This window comes from Larus michahellis, chromosome 8, assembly GCF_964199755.1.
Source record: "Larus michahellis chromosome 8, bLarMic1.1, whole genome shotgun sequence".
In the NCBI taxonomy this organism is placed as follows: Eukaryota; Metazoa; Chordata; class Aves; order Charadriiformes; family Laridae; genus Larus; species Larus michahellis.
Window position 1 is genome coordinate 10,335,103 of NC_133903.1, and position 21,293 is coordinate 10,356,395.

A 21,293-nucleotide genomic window follows, 5' to 3' on the forward strand; every position below is an offset into this window, starting at 1 on the left:
ATAGCCACGACAATACATTTTCCTCCAGCCACCACTATTATCAAACCTAATTTTTCTATCTGACTGAAAAGGATGTGCCCCTCATTATTCACATTTACACTTCCGCTTCCAGTGACTTCAGAGCAGACTTTTCTACTTCAGGATAAAAATTCACCTTGGAGTGGAAAGCCATGACAAATTCCTTTGCACTATTTGCTCTGCTTTTACCCCATAACTTGGTTTGATGAGGATCTTCAAATAGGTTTGGCAAAGGATTTGCACTGACTTTCTGCACAGAAATAAGCATCAGCCATGACACAAAAACGCCATCATGGCAAAATGGGATGTAAATGAGGAGTCAGACATTACAAATCAGCCAAAGTAAGCACAGGCTCCATTACAGATGCAGCTAGCAAAATAACCTCATGTTAACGCAACATAAGCCATGAAGTGTCTACTAGTTTATGTTGGTTCCTATCACGTCTGATCCTTCCAGCTGTCACCCAAAGAGGAAACTACAGTAACACATTAGATGGAGAAAGAAAAATTACTTTTTTTAAACTTAGATTTAGAGTAAAAACCACACAGTTTCTCTCATGGATAACACAAATTATTGTAAATATCAGTTTAAAATTACTCTTGAAGAACATGCTTAAAAACAGCAACTTGTTTGAAGATAAACACTTCTTTTAGTTGTTCTTCGCTTAATTTATGTAAAGGATAAATGGTAACAAATACTGATATTTTAGAACAAGTCATATACTCAGGACTTGGATCAATAGCCCAGCATAACTAATTCTCACCTGCTTCCTGTGCGGTAGCTTTCAACCATGGTAAAAGCATCTATCAGTTGAACTGCAGCTTTGGGAGCAGATCAAGCAAACCCACAGAACAGCACCCTACATGTGCAATCAATGTGCCCATGTGGAGACTTAATATCACATAAACTACCAAGGTTTAAACTCACACCTTCGCTTATTTTGTCATCACTTTTTCATGTTGATAAGTCCTTATTTATATTATTCAATATCTAAAAGGACTGTGGGTTCATATCAAACGTCAAGCATTTGCCAAGGTCTCTGGCTGCACAAATAAAAGCTACATGCCAGAAATGTACTTTCAGAGGCAATATGCTAGGTACCAGCTACAAAGACACTCAACAGAGTATGCAAGTGCACAATGTGAATTTCTACAACCATTTGCTTTTGCTATTGATCAAAGTTGGTCTCTGCAAAAAGGGAACAAAACTGTGTTACTCAAATGCTTAGAAATAAGAAATGTGCTTTGTTCAGAAAAGGGATGGAGGAACAGAAGTAGACATGCACATCAATGAGAATAAAAAAATGAAAGGGAGCGCAGGAAAATCTGATCTTTAGAAAGAAAAAAGATGCCAGCAGAGATGGACCACAGACATGGACATGAAACCAAGTTTCCATGGCACACTAAGGGAGAATCCAAACAGAAAGTTCATCTCTGTGCCAGGGATGAGTTGTCCTGCAGGTGAATCAGACGTATTGTGTGGGACGAGAGTGGCTGAAGTTCAAGCCACCAGCATTTCTGATACAACTCCAGCAAAGCGCTGGACAGCCTCGTACAATCAGTCACATATGTGAGCCCTGGGGAGCAGCCATGCCACAGTGCAGCAATTGAACACACAGATGAATGTTTCCATGTGTTTCTGCCTTGGGCTAACAGAAACAGCAGCAACAGCAAGCTCAGCCTGATGTGGGAATAAAGGAGTAAATTTTCAACTAAAAAGGAGTTGGGGATAAGAGCAACAGTTACCAAGAAGAGTCAGGAGTTAATAGAGTAGTAACAGAAATCAGAGGCTCTGAGATATCATCCCACACAGATTGTTTCTAACAATTCATGAGATAGGAAGGAAGATAACTTTAGTCACCTACAGCAACTGATACCTCTAAAATCCCTGAAATACATAGTCTGAAATAATTATTAAAACATAAATCCTCACACACGTACGCCAAGCAAGTAGTCTTTCCTTTTTATAATTATTTTTTAAACACAATAGCAGATCTCGTAGTGACAAGCAGGGTGTAAGTGGTCAGATTTCTCAAGCTTGCCTTAAAGCCTTAACACCCACCTGCTCTATGATACAAACTGTGACCTCATCTTTAGGTGAACTGTGAAAGCTAAGATCAGGGCATCTTGGAAGCACCCTCTGCTCCCAGGGCACATTCAACACTGTGGCTCAGGTCCATTGAAGAATTGGGCATTATTTCTGGCTTCACCTTCCCACCTACATTGTCAAACACTGTTCTGTAAACCTAAAGATCTTAGTCTCACAACAAATTGCCTAAACAAGGAAAATAATTGGAAAAAGGGTAGGCAGGGAGGCAGCCTCATCAATGTAGTAGCAAAGGGATGCTGTTACTAAATACAGACTGCAACCAATTCATAGTTACTTCTCTTCTGTTGCTTGAAGAAATTTTCTTACAAAATTGTTAAAATTGGCATAATCAGAGTTTAGCCAGAATTAAAACACCTGTAAAGGGTTTCTGTACAGTGCTGGTTTTGACTCTGTTTTCACCGAAGTATAAGCCAAATATCTGCTCCCCAGAACTGTGGGCAAATGCACGTTCACACAGTTCAGTCTGGTCCTCCAGGAACTGGGCACAACCAGCAGCACACGACAGTGTCAGAATAGCTGTCTGGCTAATTTAACACCTTTAGGTAATTCATTAAATGGTTAATAAACTACTAACACAAAAAGTATTACTCAGCAAGCCCATTCAACTTTGCAGGAAGTTTTCTTGAGTAAGGCTGAATTGTCTGGTCAACAGATTTCTGCACACAGAAGTTTAAGTTGCAGCTGAGTAATGTCTTTAGTTGTGTAGTCTTATGAACTGTATCACCACCGAGGAAACATCTGTGTTCATTTTGTTTATTCAGCTAGCCTTAGAGCATTAGGGATAATAGAAAAGCTTCTTCTCAAGGACTTAGTGCTCACAACACAGCAGCAGGAATGGCCTAAGGTTTTGGGGTTTGTTTTTTTTCTTTTCCCCCTTCATACACACACAAAAGGACTACTCAAGGAGACTCGTAATCCTACCAGAAATATTAGGTTTGCAATACATTAGGTATGTTCAGAAGATACTCATATTTATGTTGATATGTGCAAACCAAAGGACTTCATAAATATCAGTGTTGAATCCTTAAAAATAAAATGCACACGACTGAAGCAGCACAAGCTTCCATTAATTGCAAGCGAACACCAGGCTGTGGGAAACGTCGCCTTCCACTGACTACCTCCAGGCTGAGCACAGGTTTTAGGCCACAGATGTGTGCCACTCAAGGAAAAATTATCCTCATTACAGATATAGCAGAAAGAAGATAAAACGTGTTGCCTTCCACCAACCGCTCTGAAACAGAAACAGCTGTTGCAGGATGAGCCAGGCGCAACCCCAGCCCACAGCAGTAGTAACAAAATCTAACTGGCAAACGGTTACGATCACTGTTCAGATCTGGACCATCCATCCCACCAAACCAGAGCCTATCAGACAGCTGAAGCAGGAGGGTCTCTTCTCTTGTGGCAGGAAAGATGCTAGCACAACCCACCTGCGTAGGTTAAAGGCTGGCAACTGTTTTATCAACAATCATTTTTATTTTTGGCTAAAACAAATTCAAGACTCTGAAACTGAAACAAAGAGAAGAAAACTTGACTGCTTCTGGGAGACCTGTGTGGGGTTACGGTGGGCACGTGTCTAACACACAAAAATTGTATAAGATGTTTTTTGCACTGGTATTGAAATAAGAATTTGTCACAGCAAAAAATCTATGCACTCTCCTTAGTCACAGTAATCACCAACAGGTATTTTGGCAAAAAAACATCTTAGGCTTTTTTTCAAATACACCTTCCCTTCTCTATTTTCCAGTGAATCACTTGTCAGGTTATAAATGCCCTTTAAACCCTCAAACTCCTTTGGTTGACTGGTCTATCCAGGATAGTTGCCTTCCCCTAAAAGAATCAGACAAGGAAGTTTGGCAAGCGTTGCCTCTTAGTACAGCTTCAATATGTGTTTGTAGTCTGCCAGGAAGTGGTACACGCAAACCAGGTTCAGTATCCAGTGACTTAGTCCTTCCGTTTGACTAACAGGAAGCAGAGACAGCCAGCCCTATATTTTTCTCCTCCACAAGAAGGCCACACAGGCAGCATCTTGTAAAGCTGGGAGTTCAATCTACATCCAGTTGCTGCCACACAGCCTTAGACACAGCACCTTTCTTCTAGACTCTAAGGTTTTGTTTTATTTTTCATCAAAGTTAGACCCATAGGACCATAGAATCATTTAGGTTGGAAAAGACCCTTAAGATCATCAAGTCCAACTGTTAAAAACACCGTTAAACAACTGTTAAAGGCTGACACGCTGTACAAACTGAGCAGAATACAACACAATTCTTCAACATAAATGTTTGCAGTTTAACTAAGGCAACCCCAGGCAGACCACCACCATGTACAAGTAATCTGGATATCTCCTTAAATAGGGATCAATACATTTAAATTAAATTTTAACTTAGGTAATCCACTTGAATACAAAGCAGGCATTTTAAGCTGATTCAAAAACCGCACCCGTTCATTTCAAAGCTGCCCCAAAGTAGTCCACCAGTAAACACTTACTGAATTGTATGACCTCTTAAAAGCTGACTGAGAGTAGCAGAGGAAAAGCATAATGCGACATAGATGGATTTAACACACCTTCCATCAACATAGTGTTTCCATGCATCAAGCATAATGCAAAACTCGGAGCGCAGCCTCCTGCGTGAGCATCTTTAGTAATTCAGCATGGGATGAAATCACTAACATTGCACAACCTGGAAAAAGACCCAACAAGGCCAGCAGAATATTAAGGGCATTTAAAAAAAAATCCTGAATTACAAGTTTCAGCACTCCTAAGAACACTAAAAATGGACAGTGATTGTTAAATAATTCCACCACTGCCAACAGAAACATGCAGGAACTCAAGCTGTACCTGTCCAGCCCCATTAATCTCTCCTGTCACAGGTAATCTCCATTCTGGACAGAGAACAGGAATGAAAAGTTAACAAAATCAAAATAATATACAACATTCTAAGTTACTGCTTAACAGAAATAATCGTATCAGATTTATATCAGTTTTAAGTTTTACAGAGCCAATATTTATGAGAGCCACTTAAGGAAGTGTTGCTATCAAACACTTCCTTTTCTTTTTTTTTAATATCATGGAATACTTTAGGACAACAGAGCAACATTTATTTTAAGATTCTTTTCAGTTTTAACAACTTAACTGAAAATGTAAAAGCTATATAAAAAACCCCTAACACAATCATATTCATAATTGCCTCATTTTACATCCGAGTGCACTCCAGCTCCTAGTGAAGACAGCCAGTGCCTCTGAAGAACTACAGGTTATTCTCAGTGTACTATATTATTTGAGCTCTTGCACACCTATGTCTTCATCCTATAGCAAACATGAGTACACTGAAAAAAGTGAAATTTAGTTGGAAAAGGCATCTCAAAATTAGTCCTGCAATATAGACAACAGACAGACAATAATCTCTCGCACATCATGCTTACACAGGATAATGATCAAAGTCTGAACTAACACTAAACATGAAGATTTTCAAAACTGACTGGCTACTAAAAGAGCACAAACTTGATAAAGCATTGATTTGCCAAGTCCTAGGTTCATTTAAATTAGATACTGCAAAGCAAAATACTTCAAAGCAACAGTCAGTCTGGAAAATCCTGGCCAAATCACCCAAATGGGCAACTCTTGCTTATATTACCTGACACAGAGACTCACAAGTACTTGACCACTATGGAATACAGGTATGCATGCGTGCCTCCTTTCACATAAGAATTGCAAAATCTAGACCCAAATACATTTTATCCCAGTAAACAGGGAGGGGGTACCCAAAAACAATCACCATCTCTCTACTAAAGAGACAATTCAAACTCCTATAGCACCTCCGCATCACTATGAAACTACCATCCTAACCATAGCAACAGATTTAAACATTGGAGGATACATTTTGCTGCCTGCAGGCAGCATAAAAACCACAAGTGCTGCAGAAATGTTTATTTTAATCAAACAGGAAACAGTCTTTCAAACTGGACAACTACAAGTTAGGAAGAAAACAGCTCACCAATGACAGCAAGCAAGGAAAACAAAACCTCACCAATTTATTCAAATGAGAAACTGTTCCATAACACAGTTACTATTTACCTAGAGTCTAGTAGAGACCTGAAGTACTTTCCAATTACATTAATACACCTCCTAAGCAACTGGTCTACCAACAGAGTCCCAGCTGAGCTACTGAAGTCAACACCTTAATTCCCAGTGACTTCAAACTAGAGCTCTGCAACCACTGAGAAAAACTTCCAGAAATGCGAGTGAATTGTTCAAGGAGGAGGAACAACGACTATGTTAACACTAATAACAAAATGCAAACATTTACTAACAAGCAAAACAAATAGCACCTTTCTCATTGACTACCAAGTGCTTCAAACCACTAAAGAGGTTTGTTTAGGTGGCAGACTTCAGATCAAAACCTGGCTAGGTCTGGTAACTAAACTGGAAACAGAACCCAGAAGTTGAATCCAGGTCAGTATGAAATTCAAGGGCTTCCTTTCACTTATCCCTTCCAAGTGACACACACTCCACAAACAGAAAGCATCAAGACCATAGTATATGACTGTTGAACACCCATTACAAAATTATAGTGACACTTCAAAAGCAGCCAAATGCTCCATCAGTTGTTGATATATCCACATTGTCCAAATACAGAGTCCTACAAGAATCATTTGACCTGTGGGACCCTTATTTTCCTCTGCAATTACATTCATTCATGAGTTCTTGATATGATAATTACTCCAACTTTACATCAGTGCAACTAGAAAGTGAAAATCCCCTGAAGGATTTAAACTACTGAATGACATATCCTATTGATAACATTCTGATAGCATGAGATCGTTGTTCAGTTTGACAGACTGGTGATGGTACTAAAATGGACAAAAACCAAACCACCTTAAATAACTGCATCAAACTTGTCAGAAGTCCAGTAAAGCACTTTTTGCTTATATGTTTGGCAGTATAAAGACAAACAGACTCTGTTATCTAACTTTCACATAAAATACCTTTGGGTCAAATTTTACTGTGTGAAATATGTGCATAAACCTGCGGATCCCATAACAACTGCAGAACCAAAGTCCCAGGCTAGGTGAACCTACCCAAAACATTAAATAAGCCTTGCTCTTTCTCTGTGTCAACTACCTCTCAAAATGAGCACTCGGTATAAGATTCATTTCTGGAAAATTCCTGTGCTCTGAAAGCGTGATAAATGCATTTAGATTTATCCAGTTTTTAAACTGGTTGTGCTCCCAGAGGTCCCGCAGAGCTCTACTGATGACCTCTGACTTTCTGTTCTTCCCTATACAGAAACTTGTCCTGCAATTTAAAACCTGAACTCTCCTCCTTCCCATTTCATGAGGCATTTCGCTGAAGCTCTAAGCAACAGGAGCAAGCATCCCAAAATTCGCACTCCAGATGCCTACTGCAGCTTCACACAAGGGGGCAGGCAACGGCCAGGGCTGTTTGCTTTTCTTAGATATCCAGGGGTGAGAAAAATCAACTTCAAAAGAAACCAAACAGAAGAATACCATATTTTATAACTGAGGCTTGAGGATGAGGAAGGGAAATCGCTGTTTACACTATCTGGAAAATGAGCAGATTTGAGACCATCTTTTTCTAATAAATCGTCATTAATCACTTGCAGTCACTAGCACAGGAGGTCATGCAGTGTCAGTCTGGCTACTGTAAATGTTTAATATTGAATTAGATTAGAAAGGCTCAGGAAAGTGTAATGGTAGCTAGAGTGCTACCTGCTAACAGAAACTTTCCTTCGGTTTCAATATTAACAGGGCCTAACCTGGTCTTTTGGGAACAAGATGACATAATCTTGCTATGAAGTCGCAGGCACAGCAAACATCACAGTGGTAACTACAGAAAGCCAGACAGCCATGAGCTTATTACACCATTTTATCATTGTACTGCCATAAAATACTATCTCCTATTTTAATCATATCTCCGTTATTAGAAACATGAACACAGGGATGATGACCAGCCTGTAAGCCAGACTGCGCAGGAATCTCCAGCTCCCTCCTATGGGGAGCTGCGCAACACACGGGCCCTGCCATGTACTGGCACATGACATGCCAGAAATACAGACACAAACGTCCTCATCTGTGTGCGCAGAGCTAAAAGAGCAGAATTCAGATGGTTTTACGAGAACATTTCATAATCCTCTCCTCCTCCCGCCGCCCCCTACTCAGTTAGCAGCTCAGTCAGAGCCAACTACAGTTATAATTATCACCATAATTATTATTTTAATAAGAACCAATGACTTATCAAAATATTGCGCTGAAGACTTGCACATCTTTTCTTGTGAGACTGCCAAAAAGCTAGTTCATTGCTGAGGTACCGCTCCATGTACAGTGCTAGCAGACAGCACCTCCAAGTTTCTATTTATGCAACTGAGTGACTAAACCCAGTTCAAGTGAATGCCAAAATGTAAGCAATTTGAGGCACAGTAGCTGTGCAAAGTATTATTATTCTCATGGTGTATACACTCTAACAGCTTTGTTTACTACACTTACTCCTCTTCTGCTTGTTTGCTTGGGTTTTACATACTGTAGGCCAAGTTGCTGAACTTGGATGCCTTAAGGTAGCCACCTGAACCCATATTTACATATTTAAACATCTGTGTCAGGCATTCATAAAACATTTTAAGTGCATAAGCAAGCCTGTAGGCATCTAAGTCAATATAATTAGGTGCCTAGATTTATCTCCAGCTACCCAAATGTGGGCCTCTGCAGGCAACAAGTTGCTATTTTTTGTAGGCGTATTTTTTTTTACCAGGTAATATTAGCTTGGTAAGAGATTATTTGTTCTTCACATGCTTGTTCAAGATGACCCCAGTCCAGCTCTCTGGTAACACTCCATTTCTACAGAGAAGTCCAACTTAAATTTTCATAATCAGCAAATGGCCTTTTAGCTAGTTACAGCTCCAGGTACGCAGCCAGATTGACGGAAAAGTTCCTCAGTTAAAAAGATAACTAATGATCCTGGCAGCTGTGAGGCTCTTCATCAAGGGTGGCCAGCTGTCATCCTGGTAAGTTTACAGATAGAACACATGAAACAAGGACACTACATGCCTCTATGACAAGCAGTTGCACATTTCTGAAGAGCCAAAAATTTGCCATGGAAACGTCATTTTTCAGGTTTGTCTGTTCATCTCCCAAGTAAGGGTCAATGGACTGGATATAATTTCAGGGAACACGATTCACTTCAGTCAATACAGCCACGACCTCCATCGCTTTTTCTTTCAAAGATGTTTCAACTGAACCACGTGTGCGCCTGAATCAGAGTACAATTATAAAGAACAAAGCTAACTACAAACACGCTGAGTTTTAAGAACAAAACTAAAGGCCTCTCAGAAATTCAGAGAGCGTGAAATCCAAAACTCACCATTAAGAAAAGTCAGCAAATAGCATCAACTCTAAGAAAAATACTCAGACTCCACCAACATAACTGAACCAAAAGTACATCTGAAGGGCAAGCAAAGGCTGCAGTATGAAGTCAAAATGAGTGTCCATGACTCATTCAACCAAATCCAAGTTAAACTAAAGTTTGCAGTGTCACTCAGCTTTGTAGAATTGGTTTAAATAAGCATCCCACTTACTCTCTAATAATATAGCAGAATAGCAATAGAGCAGTAGCTTGAAAACAAAACATATGTGGGAAGTATTCAACATCTGACCTCAGAGTCAGCCACATACTAGTGTGAAATCATTTTTAGCTAACTTTTTTACTAAACTGATATTCATTTCTTGTGAAGTTTAATTTAATTTCCAAAAAAAAAAAAAAAAAGAAGCCATTTATAGACATGTTATAAATAGTTCATCCCTTGGAGGAATCCTCTAATCATCTCTAAAAATAAGAAGTCACATGATTTAGGTGTCCTGCATTGACCCTTTTGGTACTTCACATAAAAGGATCACCTCTCCAAGGTTACACCGTATATAAGTTTAGGCAACATTACATGTTGCTCAATGTTTATATCCACATGATTAGAAAGCCTGGTCTCTTCACTTTTAGCTCATACTCAAACTCAGCAAAGCATTCAGTCCTGTTTCTGTAAAGCCTGGGAATAACTCCATAGGAGGCACAGGTCCACAGGGCATTGAGACCATTTTCTGCTTCCAAGTGAAGCCTGGAAATTTCCTTTATCTGCCTGAAAACAGCTGGGCAGCCAGTTTATAATACTAGTCTCTTGCTGATTTCTTTCTTGATCCATCCACGCTAATCAATCCTTTGACTCATCCTACCCTTAGGCTGTATAATGCCAATCACAGAGAAATTCTGATTGGTGAGTGGAAATCACTGAAGAAGAGTTTGTGGGAGTCCTGTGCTGAACGGCTCCCTGATGGTAATACTGCAAAAGTTACACTCATGACTCTTGTTAAATGCTAGCAGCTATACTTGCTATTCAGCCTGTAAGCTCTTCAAGGCAGGGACCTTTCCTCACATGTGTCTGTAAAGCTTCTAGTGCCCAGATGGTGCCATACAAATGAATAATAATTATATTTCCATGTAGACCATTATTGTGCATAATGTAAATTACTTTCACTGATCCGAGAGGAAATCATTTTCTCATTTTGAAATGAAAAGAGAGAGTAAAAATAATGATTACTTCTTTGACGCTATTATTATAACAATAATTACATTTTTGGGTCCAGAATCCTCAGCTGGTCTGTACTGACTTTAGTGGAGCTATGCCAATGCATGGCAGCTGACAAGTGGGTCCCAGTCTTTGCTGAAGATCTCAAACTATTTCATAAGGACTGATTAGTTCAAACCCACAACACTTCCGTGAAAGATGGTAACTCAAAATTGAGCACACTTTGCTGACTGGGGAAGAGAAATGCCAGACCTGGTGTGCAAAGGATGAATTCCACAATGCAGGTATCTGAGCATCACTCCCACAGCCTCCCTCTCTCACCAGGGAGGAGGAGCAGATTTTTGCAGAGATTCAGACCTCAAGTGAGCTGAATTGCCTTCCGGAGGCACTCATCTCTCTCCATTCATTAGAAGGCCTTAGACTGCCTGAATTTAGCACCCCAGTGTTTGTGAGATTCAGTCCAGACTTAAGTGCTCAAAAGGGACAGCAGTAATCACCAGCACGAAACGTGAAAGGGGCAAATAAAGTTGCAACCTGACAGGGCTCAGTTCCTCTGGAGGAAAAAACCCAGAACACAATTACCAGACCAAAGAGGAGTAAGTCTGGACAGCCAATAATTGAAAACCCCAAAACTACATGTCGCTTTTAGCTATGTGGCTCTAAACACTTTGCTACAGATGTCAAAAGGTTACTGATGGGAGAAAGCAACCAGGATTCCAGCTTTCCCTGCTCCAACAGAGCACACTCCTGTTCAACACATACTCTGTAGCACAGCACCAAAGGCCTACCGTTACTTAAAAAAAATGAAGAAGGACTGAGGTTCACAGGTCTAAAAATCAGACTCAAACACTTGAAAATACCACTCCTCATAAACTGCACTAATACGAGCAGTTACATACGCCTGCACTCATGCACCCTGCATGTATCCATGCAGGGATGCTCCTGCATCTGCCCAATTCAGACATGCCATTGGCCTAAATTAAAAAAAAAAAAAAAAAAAAAAAAAAAAAAGACATTGTATCCCATTTAAAGAGTCACTGGAAAAGCTCCAGTGAAGTGCCAGAACTAATTTTAACACTGTAAAGAAAAAATCAGGAAGTATTTGATTAAAATTAATCCTTGAGGTTATATAATTTGACTGCTCCTACAAATTAAGTTCACTTCATGCTTTCATTGTACTCTTCTCCCTTCATCAAGCACTGATAAGATGCTGTATCATATACCATGGACTTTCAGTACTGAAGGGGAAAAATATTTTGAAAAATATTTCTCAATACAGCTGAGACATGTGGTAGGTAATGAGGGCCTTTTACACCAAAAAGTACCCGTTTTGCAATAGCTGACAAGTAAATGGGATTTGTATGTCTCCTGTACAACAGCTGGTCTTCTCTTGCTAAAAAATGAAAACGCTTCTATTTCAAAGGGAACATCTGCAAAATCCCAACATACATTAAAGAATAAAAGAACAACACAACAAAAATACACCAGTGGCCTGAAAAAGACTTCCGATGGCACAACCAATTAACACAGATTCATTTCATATAATACCTTCCCACATCCCCACAGAAAAGATGCTTAGCGAGGTAACTGCTGCAGGAGTCCATCAATCTAATCTGGTTCTAATACTCTTCTTAAATAATGCATACATTAGTTCTCTGTTACTGAAAAGATTTGTTTGTTTTATTAACATGTGCCTTGTTAAGTGCTAAGACTTCGTAAAAATCGTTATGCAGCTTCTAGCTGCAGATGTATTGTCTCCCCCCTTTCCCATTACAAAATGATTGGTTGTCTTCATTCTCCTTTTCAATTGTTATTAAAGGTGTACTGCAGCGTGATTAAGCCCCTGTTAACAAGCAAAACTGTACTTAATGGTCAAGTCAGTACTATGGACCCATTCTCTAAGAAATGTATCATTTTTGGCCACATAATAGCTTGATGCCGTTAATTTTATTCACAACCTAAGGTACCTTAACTAAGCTGTTTCACCGAGACCAGCAGGTGTACTAAAACAAGGGAGGACCCAGCTTCCAGAGCTTGATTCACACTGGACTGAAGTTTAACATGTAAACAATTAGCTCATATCAAACTCCCTTACACCTTTCAGATATGGACTTTTTCCTGAAAACATTTCTTCTGTTCAGAGCTGAAATTAATGAGGCCACATGTCTACATCAACAAGCCACTTACGGGAAGAGATGTTTAAATAGGTATCATCTGGTTGTGTCATAATATATGGAACCCATGCATGCACCAATTTAAGCAAAAAGAATAAATCAGGAGTGAAAGAATTCTTTTTTTTCCTGCAGTCTCTCTTGTTTTCTGAAGCTTAACAAATTATTTTATGTTTAAGTGCAACTTTGTAGAGTAAACTCCCAGCAACTACAGAGAGTCTTCCAGTGGAAGCCCAGTTCCTTAGCCAAGGCAGGAGCTCACTCCTTCGACTCCTACCTTGCTACCGCCCCAGTACAAAGCTATGCTTTAATCCATGGGCTATACTAAAACCTGTGCACTGTGCAGAAACTCATTTGTTAAGTACCTCCCACATGGAAAATGCACTGATGCTTGGCAGAGGGTAGGTCCAGGCTGCGTGTTTGTTTCTGGCAAAAGAGCGCTGGGAATCCACCTGCAGAATCTAAACATTATAGGAGCAGATACTCTTCAAAAGAAAATTCTCTTGTTTCCAAACCTGAAAAAACACCAAGCTTCTGCTTTATACGCAAGGTGAACTCTGCACCATTCTTACTTTGGGGAAGCATTTGGAAAAGGTGGGAGAAAATATTTGATGGATGGATTCCAGAGAAAGTGGAGTAAAGTTTCATGGGTTTTCTTTCCTGTATGACTCCCCTAGTTTTCTACAGCATTATGGAGTTGCTGCTACTTTGTATTCAGTTACAACAACTGATCACAGTTTTCATAGCTGTTAGTGTTGAGTAGAGTAGCAGACGGATGCCTTTCCTAGTTTCAGCAACCAAGAGGTATTACAGAGTTTGGGCACACATTATAATAACTTCTGGCTTCTTGCATATTTAACTTGGGGGAGCTCAGCATGCATCACATAAGTGAGCCAGGAGGAACAAGCAAGAAGAAATATAACCTGCTTGAGCACATTCAGCTGACCAGCCTGTGGAGTAGCAGACCCAGCCTCACTCTCCACATTCCCAGGAGAAGAAATACCACATTCCCCACTAAAGAAATGAAAATAAGGAGGAGAGGCACTAGTGATCCTCAGGACTGTCCTCCCTAGCTTACCTTTCGCTTGGAGTTAAAACAGATAATCCTCACTGTCCCCAAACACACAACACTTTCTTTTCATTTTACAGTTCTGAACATTTTGAGCTATCGATAGTTATGTTTGGTTCCTTTGACAGCTTCATGCTGAAAGAAACACGCATCTCTAAAATGAATACACAAAATTTCAGACTAAAGAAATGCTTTGATCCCACACCAGCAGGCAAGAGCTATATTTCACTCAGCTGACACAGTAACAATGCACTGGCATTTTTGCTTTATGGCAAAACAGGCAGTAATGAAAACCCAACAGTGCCACGGGGCACAAAGGAGCATTACGTACCCACAGCCATTGCATCCAATGCCTAATGCCAAGGCAGAGGCCACAGCTGGGTAACGTGAGCACATCACTGCAATGCACAACTGCCTCTCAGTGCAACACTGGGTGTGAGCTAAGACCACAGCAGATGCTCTGCTGTCACATCCCTCTCATCACCAGCAGCCCTGAAGCGGGGATTTGCATTCCTTCTTCCTCCCTTTGGGCTCCCAACACACAACAAGCCCCTTCCACCATCGGTAGCAGGCTGCATTAAAAAAGCCTGAGAGTAAGCTGCATGCTTATGGTATTTCGCAAAAAGCTGTTGCATACTTTTCAAAGATAAAGACCCTTACAGAAAATTCAACCTGTTCTCAGAAAGTAGTTTAATTCTCGCTTGCTTTCGATGCTTGAGTTTTGCTGAATTAATAAAGCTTGTGCAAAGGGTGATGAACAGCTGCAAAAATGGTACACATTACAAGCACCCACTGAAGTCATCGCTACCGATACAATTCATACTTCTTTAAAGATATCTATAACCTGGTTTAATTAAATGTGGAACAACTGCAGGAAACTGCTTATGAGTAATGAAAGCTCCAGATGTAGCTGGCCAGGGGATCTAGCACAGTAAACGTTTTCAGTTGCAAAATAGCTCAACTCAAAATTGTTTCTTCCTGCCAAGTTGGCAATTCATATTCAATTATGCATAGGTACAGTGGCATTTTTTACTACATTTTACTACAACATTTTTTACTACAGTACGATGTAATTTCATTTTCCAAATGAAATTGCTTATTACACGTTATCTGACAGCATTTAATAAAAGTCTAAATACCTCTTAAACACCTGGTTCAAAGGACTGCGTTTTTGTTTTCCCCACGGAAACAAATTACCAAATCCTCACGCTACTTATGTCCAGCTCAGTAAAGTAAAATACATACCACCATTTTAGTCTTGTACATTGGTCAGAGACAAAGAAAAAACAAGATAAATAAAGACACTGTAACTTCAGATAGCAACTTTCAGACAGAGGTTTGAGAAGCGCTATCTTCTGCAAGGTGTCCAAAATCTGGTTTGTGTAACCTTATTTAGTATAAAGGCTCTTGTAAAGGCAGCTATCAGGGCATTCGTGTGTTAAAGGCTCTCTTCGTAGCGAAAAAGAGCAATCAGGTACTACATCACAGACAAACTTCTATCAGCCTTTTGAGAAAATACTCCCCAAAGATGGATTAAACACACCACTTCATTAACAGACCAAAGACACATTAAAATTAATATTCTTTTTTGGTTAAAATCCAAGACAGAAATCTTAGAAAAATCCTTGCAGGTTCTCTCAGACACGCTTAACCCAAAGTCACTTGGATATAATGGGATTACTGTATTCACACCCATCACCTTTTCCAACTGTTGCAAAACAATCTGATATACACAAACTATGGGAAACTTGGATTAAGAAGGATAATAACTTCGCTCAGGCAATACATAAGTTATATTGCAATGTGGAAACAAAGCAACATAAAAAAAAATACTCTTTCACACTGATTCTATATTCCATTAAACAGAGATTTTCCTCATGAATTGAGTCTGAAATGAAAACTGGGCCTGCCTCTGAGACAAGTAACATAGGTAGGATTCAATAAATCAACATTTGCATGTCAGGAGTGCCTGGGAACTTCACCTACCAATTTAAGCAAGCTGTCAGTTTGTTAAGGCAGATATCCACACAAATCCAATTTCCCTATCACTTTTCCACCAAGCACACATTTTAATCAATAGATGGATGTTTAAGTGTGGGGTTTTGTATTCTGACAAAGTAATTTTAGGGATGGCGGCCACTTCCCAGTGTATAGGTTAAGTAAAGCCACAAGTACTATAGTCATCTTGAAGAAGTATTGCCAAATCACATCTTGACAAAGCAAACTGTCACTTGTCTTAAGCATTGTGGGGTTTTTTAATACCAATGTCAGACATTGTGGGACAGCCCAGTGTGATCCATAATACTTATTTAGATAACGAGAGGGAAATAGGTACACTCAGCATGTGTTTTGAAACATGTTTTCTACTCGGAACTGCAGTGCTCCATCTTTAGGTCTTTGATCAAATCTGTATGCACAAAGGCGTCATTCATTACTGCCAGCATCAAAATAATCATATTCTACATCTGTGTGTCACCAGCAGGGAAACTATCAGCTCTCAGCCCCAAACTCAGCGTTTGTTCCAATGCACCAGGCGCAAACTAGACGCTGTGCCAGGACATTTGTAGGACAACTGCTAACAGTACTTGTTCTGACACTGCCCCAGAGCCCACAGAAGAGGATTATTTCCTAGAAAGCCTGGAGGGCTGGGGAGCGGGGCTGTAGCCACAGCCTGCACCCTCCCAACCCTCCCCCTGCCAGTACCTGCCCAGGTACCGGCACACCCCTGCCTTCGATAACCTACACTGGAGAGGCCAAGAACGAAAAAAAGCTGGAGAAGAATTAAAGACAAGACAGGTAGGAAAAGAGACAAAGGGCAAAGTACCGGAGCCTGAATAGTTACATTTATGAACACAACAAGTACTAAGACAAGATAATGTGTAGAAACAAAAACTGCACTCAGTAAGCAAAAATTTTAATTTTCACATCTAGAAAGCACAGCAGGATCTGCACACACTGGATAGGTATGTACTACCTTTCAGAAAAGGTGTCCCAGATGTTAGTGTCAGGGCACTCATATGCTTAGGGCACAGTTCTCTGCAACCTTTCTGTGGCCAAAACACCAAAAAGTCAAAGCTCTTGCTTTCTCTCTCAAGAAATAAACAGTAACAGAGAAACAGACATAAATATACATGCATACTTTAACAGGCAACACTTATTTAACATAAGCATACTGCTAAAAGAATTAAATGAAAACCAAAGGAAGCTTCTCTTGAGCTGAAAAATACTACATACCAGTGGTACATGCCAACACGGATTTCAGAGGTTTAGATTAATTGATCGAGAACATTGATAATTTGCCTTTTCACGTGCCTATTAGAAAATTCAGAAATGCAACTGACAATAGGGCAAGCTTTGTAACTCCTTGCGGTTCCAGGCCTGAGTCAGTTAAATGAAAACTTGTGAGTTTGCAAAAGAAAACGATAAGAGATAGAGCGCGAGGGCACAGTTTCAGTATCCTTGAGTTTTCAGCGGTAAATAAAATGATTGAATTAGATTTCATTGCCTGTCACCTACCGGGCTCGATAGAGCTGTGCAATACAGAATAGCGCCTGTGCGGTTTTCAGGTGGAAAAAACAAAGTAGCAGTAAAATAAACCCTTAGGAACAGGGTATCGGGCAGGCGATATCTCCAGCTAAGTTCGGGATGCTGGGATGCCCGCTGCGGAGGCGAGCGGCGCCGAAGTGGCACTGGCCAGAGGAGCGGATCCGGCTGATGCATCTCCCGGCGCTGCGCCGCGGCCCCGGGGCGCTCCCCCGCACGGCCCCTCCGCCGCTGGCCCTGCCGGGGGCACCGGGAGCCCACGCGGCGGGACCGGACCCGCACCGCGGCACCACCTGCGCCCAGGCCGGGTGGGGGCACACCAGCGCCGGGCCACCGCGCCTCGCTCGCCCCAACTTCCCCGCGCCTCGCGGGCAGCCCTCCCTCGGCGGAGAAACGCCGTGAGGCGTGGGCGCAGCCGCTCCCCCTCCCGCCGCCGCCCCCCGCCCGCGCCTACCATCGCCTTGCCGTGCGGGGCGGCGGGTCCCCGGCGCTGCGGGTGCGCCCGCTGGTCCCCGCCGCGGTCTCGCTTCTCGCGGCCGCCGCCGCCGCGCTGCTCCTCGCCGGCGTCGAGGGAGCTGAAATTCCAGACGAGGAGGGTCTGCAGGAGCAGCACGGTGAGCGCCGCCACCAGCGCCGAGCGGGAGTGCCGTGCCAGCCGCCGGGCGCACGGAGCGGCCACCATCTTCGCTGCTGCCGCCGCCGCGCTCCCGAGAGCCGCCGCATCCGCCGCGGCACGGAGTTTTCAGCCGGGCAGAGCCAGACGTCAGCAGGAGGAGGGCGGAGGTGGGGAAGGAGAGAGGGAGGGAGGGAGGGAGGGAGGGAAGAAAGGAGGGAGGGCGGAGGAGGTGTGCGCGGGGATGGGGAAGCCGGCGGGGAGCCCTGGCGGCGCGGCAACCCACGGCCGGGCCAGCCCCGGGGCGAGGGGTGGGGTTGGTGGAGGAAGAGGAAGGAGGAGGAGCGGGAGCGGGGGGCTGCCACCGCCGGGGCGGGCGGGCGGACGAGCCCGGGCTCTGCGTGAGGGGAAGGGGCCGGGCCGGGGCGGCTCCGTTCCTCACGGCGGGCGGCGGCGGCGGGGCGGGCGGCGACTGCCATCTTCTGAGGGAAAGCTGCCGCGCGCCGGCGGGCGGCAACCGGGCGGGAGGCGACGGGCGCGAGGCGGCACCTGAGGTGCCGCCTCGCGCCCGTCGCCTCCCGCCCGGTTGCCGCCTTTGCCCGCGCCCGACCGAGCGACGATTCCCCTGTGGAGGAGAATCCTCCCTTTTACTATCGTTAATTATTTATTTTGTTAAACCGACTTGGAGCCCGTTCGTAGCGGCCGTTTCAGACAGGGGGCTTTTTCAGGGGCTGGTCGCATCAAAAATGGCCGCAGCAGAGAGGGGAGGAAAAAAAAAAAAAAAAAAAAAAAAGAGGCGCGCGGCCCACGCTCTCTTAATGAAAGATAATTTTGTCGATGAATCGACGAACTTTCCACAGTTTATCAACAACATGTTAATGTGCCTGCCATGTAGCTATTGAGTGGTATTTTCTTCTGAAATTTACTCCAGTTCTGCTCAAAGTAGACCCCAGTGCGACGTTGGGTCTGTGGAGCCTTCAGCCGATGGCCGAGTGGCAGCCATTAGCTACCATGCCCCTGCCATGTAGCTATTGACTGGTCTTTACTTTTGAAATTTACTCCATTTCTGCTCAAAGTAGACGCGAGTGCGACGTTGGGTCTGTGGGGCCTTTGGTCTGTGTGGGCCCTGCCAATGGCTGAGTGGTGTGACTGCAGTGAGGTGCACCTTTAAAGACACTGTTGTTTCCCCCCATCTGATGAACAGCCATCCCCACGTATGACTGCCACAGATGAGTGCAAACTGTTTCGCGGGAAAAAATGGTCCAAATCCTCCAAGACTGATGTTTTGTGTTTAAAACAAAAGGGTTGCTGGCAGCGTTTGGCCTCAGCAGAGCGAGAACAAGAGCGAGGTACAACACCTCCACAGCCCTGCGAGGTTTGCAAGTACCAGGCATAGGCGCAAGGTGACTGTAATTAAATGCCCGGTGTCTAAAAAAGCGTACGTAATGGATGGCTTCAGTTGCCTTTTTCTCCCACACTGGTATTGGCTTTCTAATCTGAAAGATCTCATTATCTGATGATAGTAGTGAAGTAGGGAGTTTTTTTAATCTGCCTGCAAAAAGTGCCTCTTTCTGTAAGCCTAATTCCACTTTACAAACCAAATCCAAAGGTGAAAAATAATATCTTCTGATAAGGACAGCTGCTTTTTCTAAATGACAAGCAAGTAGGATTTGCACACACCAGCAGGATTTTGTTTGCGTTGGAAGTGCTTTAGATTCTGATCTGAAGAATAATGAAACAAGCAGTAAGATTCAGAGGCATCCTTTATTAAGAGAGTATTCCTCATGATCCAGTGAGGCTACAAATAAAATTTCACAGGATGTTATCTTTTGTTCCAGTGTTACAGAAGCAGATGAAGTACACGGCAGGTTAGCAATAAGAAGCATTGTGCAAGTATTTAGCTTTGCAGAGGTGTGCATGATTGGACAAATAGGCTTTCTAATATTAAAATGAATCTTTAGTAATAATCTCATGATCTGATGGAAGAATCAGGTTTAGGAATAAATAATCTGTTGTTCCTAACACGTGAATTTTGAGTCTCTAGTGGGAAATTCTATCCTCAAGAAAAACAAGCAAGGTGTTGTTTCACACATGACGGTTCCTGGGCTCTTTGCTCCTGTACTGTCCTCTGATGCTGTTGGATACTCACTTCATAGCAACTCTATCCTGGTGTAAAACCATCAACTCAGTGCAGTTACTCCTCACGTATAGAGTAGTAAGATCTGAATCAGGCCCAAATACCCACATGCAGTTTCAACCAGGGTCGCAGTCAGTGTATCACTGACTGCAAGGTATCAGCACAGAAAGGCTTCTTTCTGTGTAACGGCTGAGCATCGCCTAGCTGACCTTCAGTTCATGCAATGGGACAGCGTCCATTTTTGCCATCTGTGGTGGTAGCGAACTGCTCTTTATGGGCAGAGAGCCCATGATAACAAATTTTGACAGTGCCGGGCTTCCGCACCAGTTGCACATGCATCAGATTTGCTGGTCACACAGTACAGTCAAGTGAACTCTTTGAACAAAAAAATGAAAAAGATTAAAAGTGTTCTTGAATATCCGACAGAGTCTGCACAGCTCGGGAAGCTGATGGATAATTTTTATTCCAAACCATCAAATAATTGGGCATTATAAATACACTCAAGCAAATCTGGTGACAAATACCAGATAAAAGTGTCTTCCACTTGGGATTGTTTTCCTTTTCAAAAGGAAGTTGTGGTCTTAGCATGTGGTTGCCCCATGCAGCCTTCCCTTGGGCTTTTAGAGGGCAGGAGGTGCTCAAGGAGCCAGAAAAACGAGACTTTGAACAGGCCGAATCGCTAATAGCTCTGAAGAGCCACAGACCTCAGGGCCTGATTCTGATCCTGCGTACCTCATTGTGAAATGGGAGACACATTCAAACACATGCCCCAAAACAGCTAAAAGCCCTAAAAGCAGCATTCAAGCCAGGCAATGTTTTAGCACGGGGCAACACTGCTCTCTATAAAAGGAGCACAGGAGTAATTATGACCAAATTGTGATCCATGTTTTTTAAAATTTTTATGACCCATTGGAAAATTTCCTCCAGATTTTCGGGGGCAGTTTTTATACTGGAAAATGTCTGTGGATTTTCCTTATCTCTGTATATAATCACTGTGACTGATAAAGCAGTGAGGAACAGCAGTGCACGCTCAGTCTCATGTGTGTC

The 21,293-nt window shown here is 42.5% G+C and overlaps 1 protein-coding gene across 2 annotated transcripts in view; it reads right to left on the reverse strand.

The window, feature by feature from the left end:
* Positions 1–18,206, reverse strand: part of XYLT1 (xylosyltransferase 1) — a 206,463-nt gene extending 188,257 nt beyond the window's left edge. For both annotated transcript variants that reach the window (XM_074597976.1, XM_074597975.1), the window contains exon 1: positions 17,951–18,206. In XM_074597976.1, coding sequence (XP_074454077.1) covers positions 17,951–18,178 — 228 coding nt within the window. In that variant the 5' untranslated portion in view covers positions 18,179–18,206. The remainder of the gene's footprint in view (positions 1–17,950) is intronic.
* Between the last annotated feature and the right edge of the window lie 3,087 nt (positions 18,207–21,293).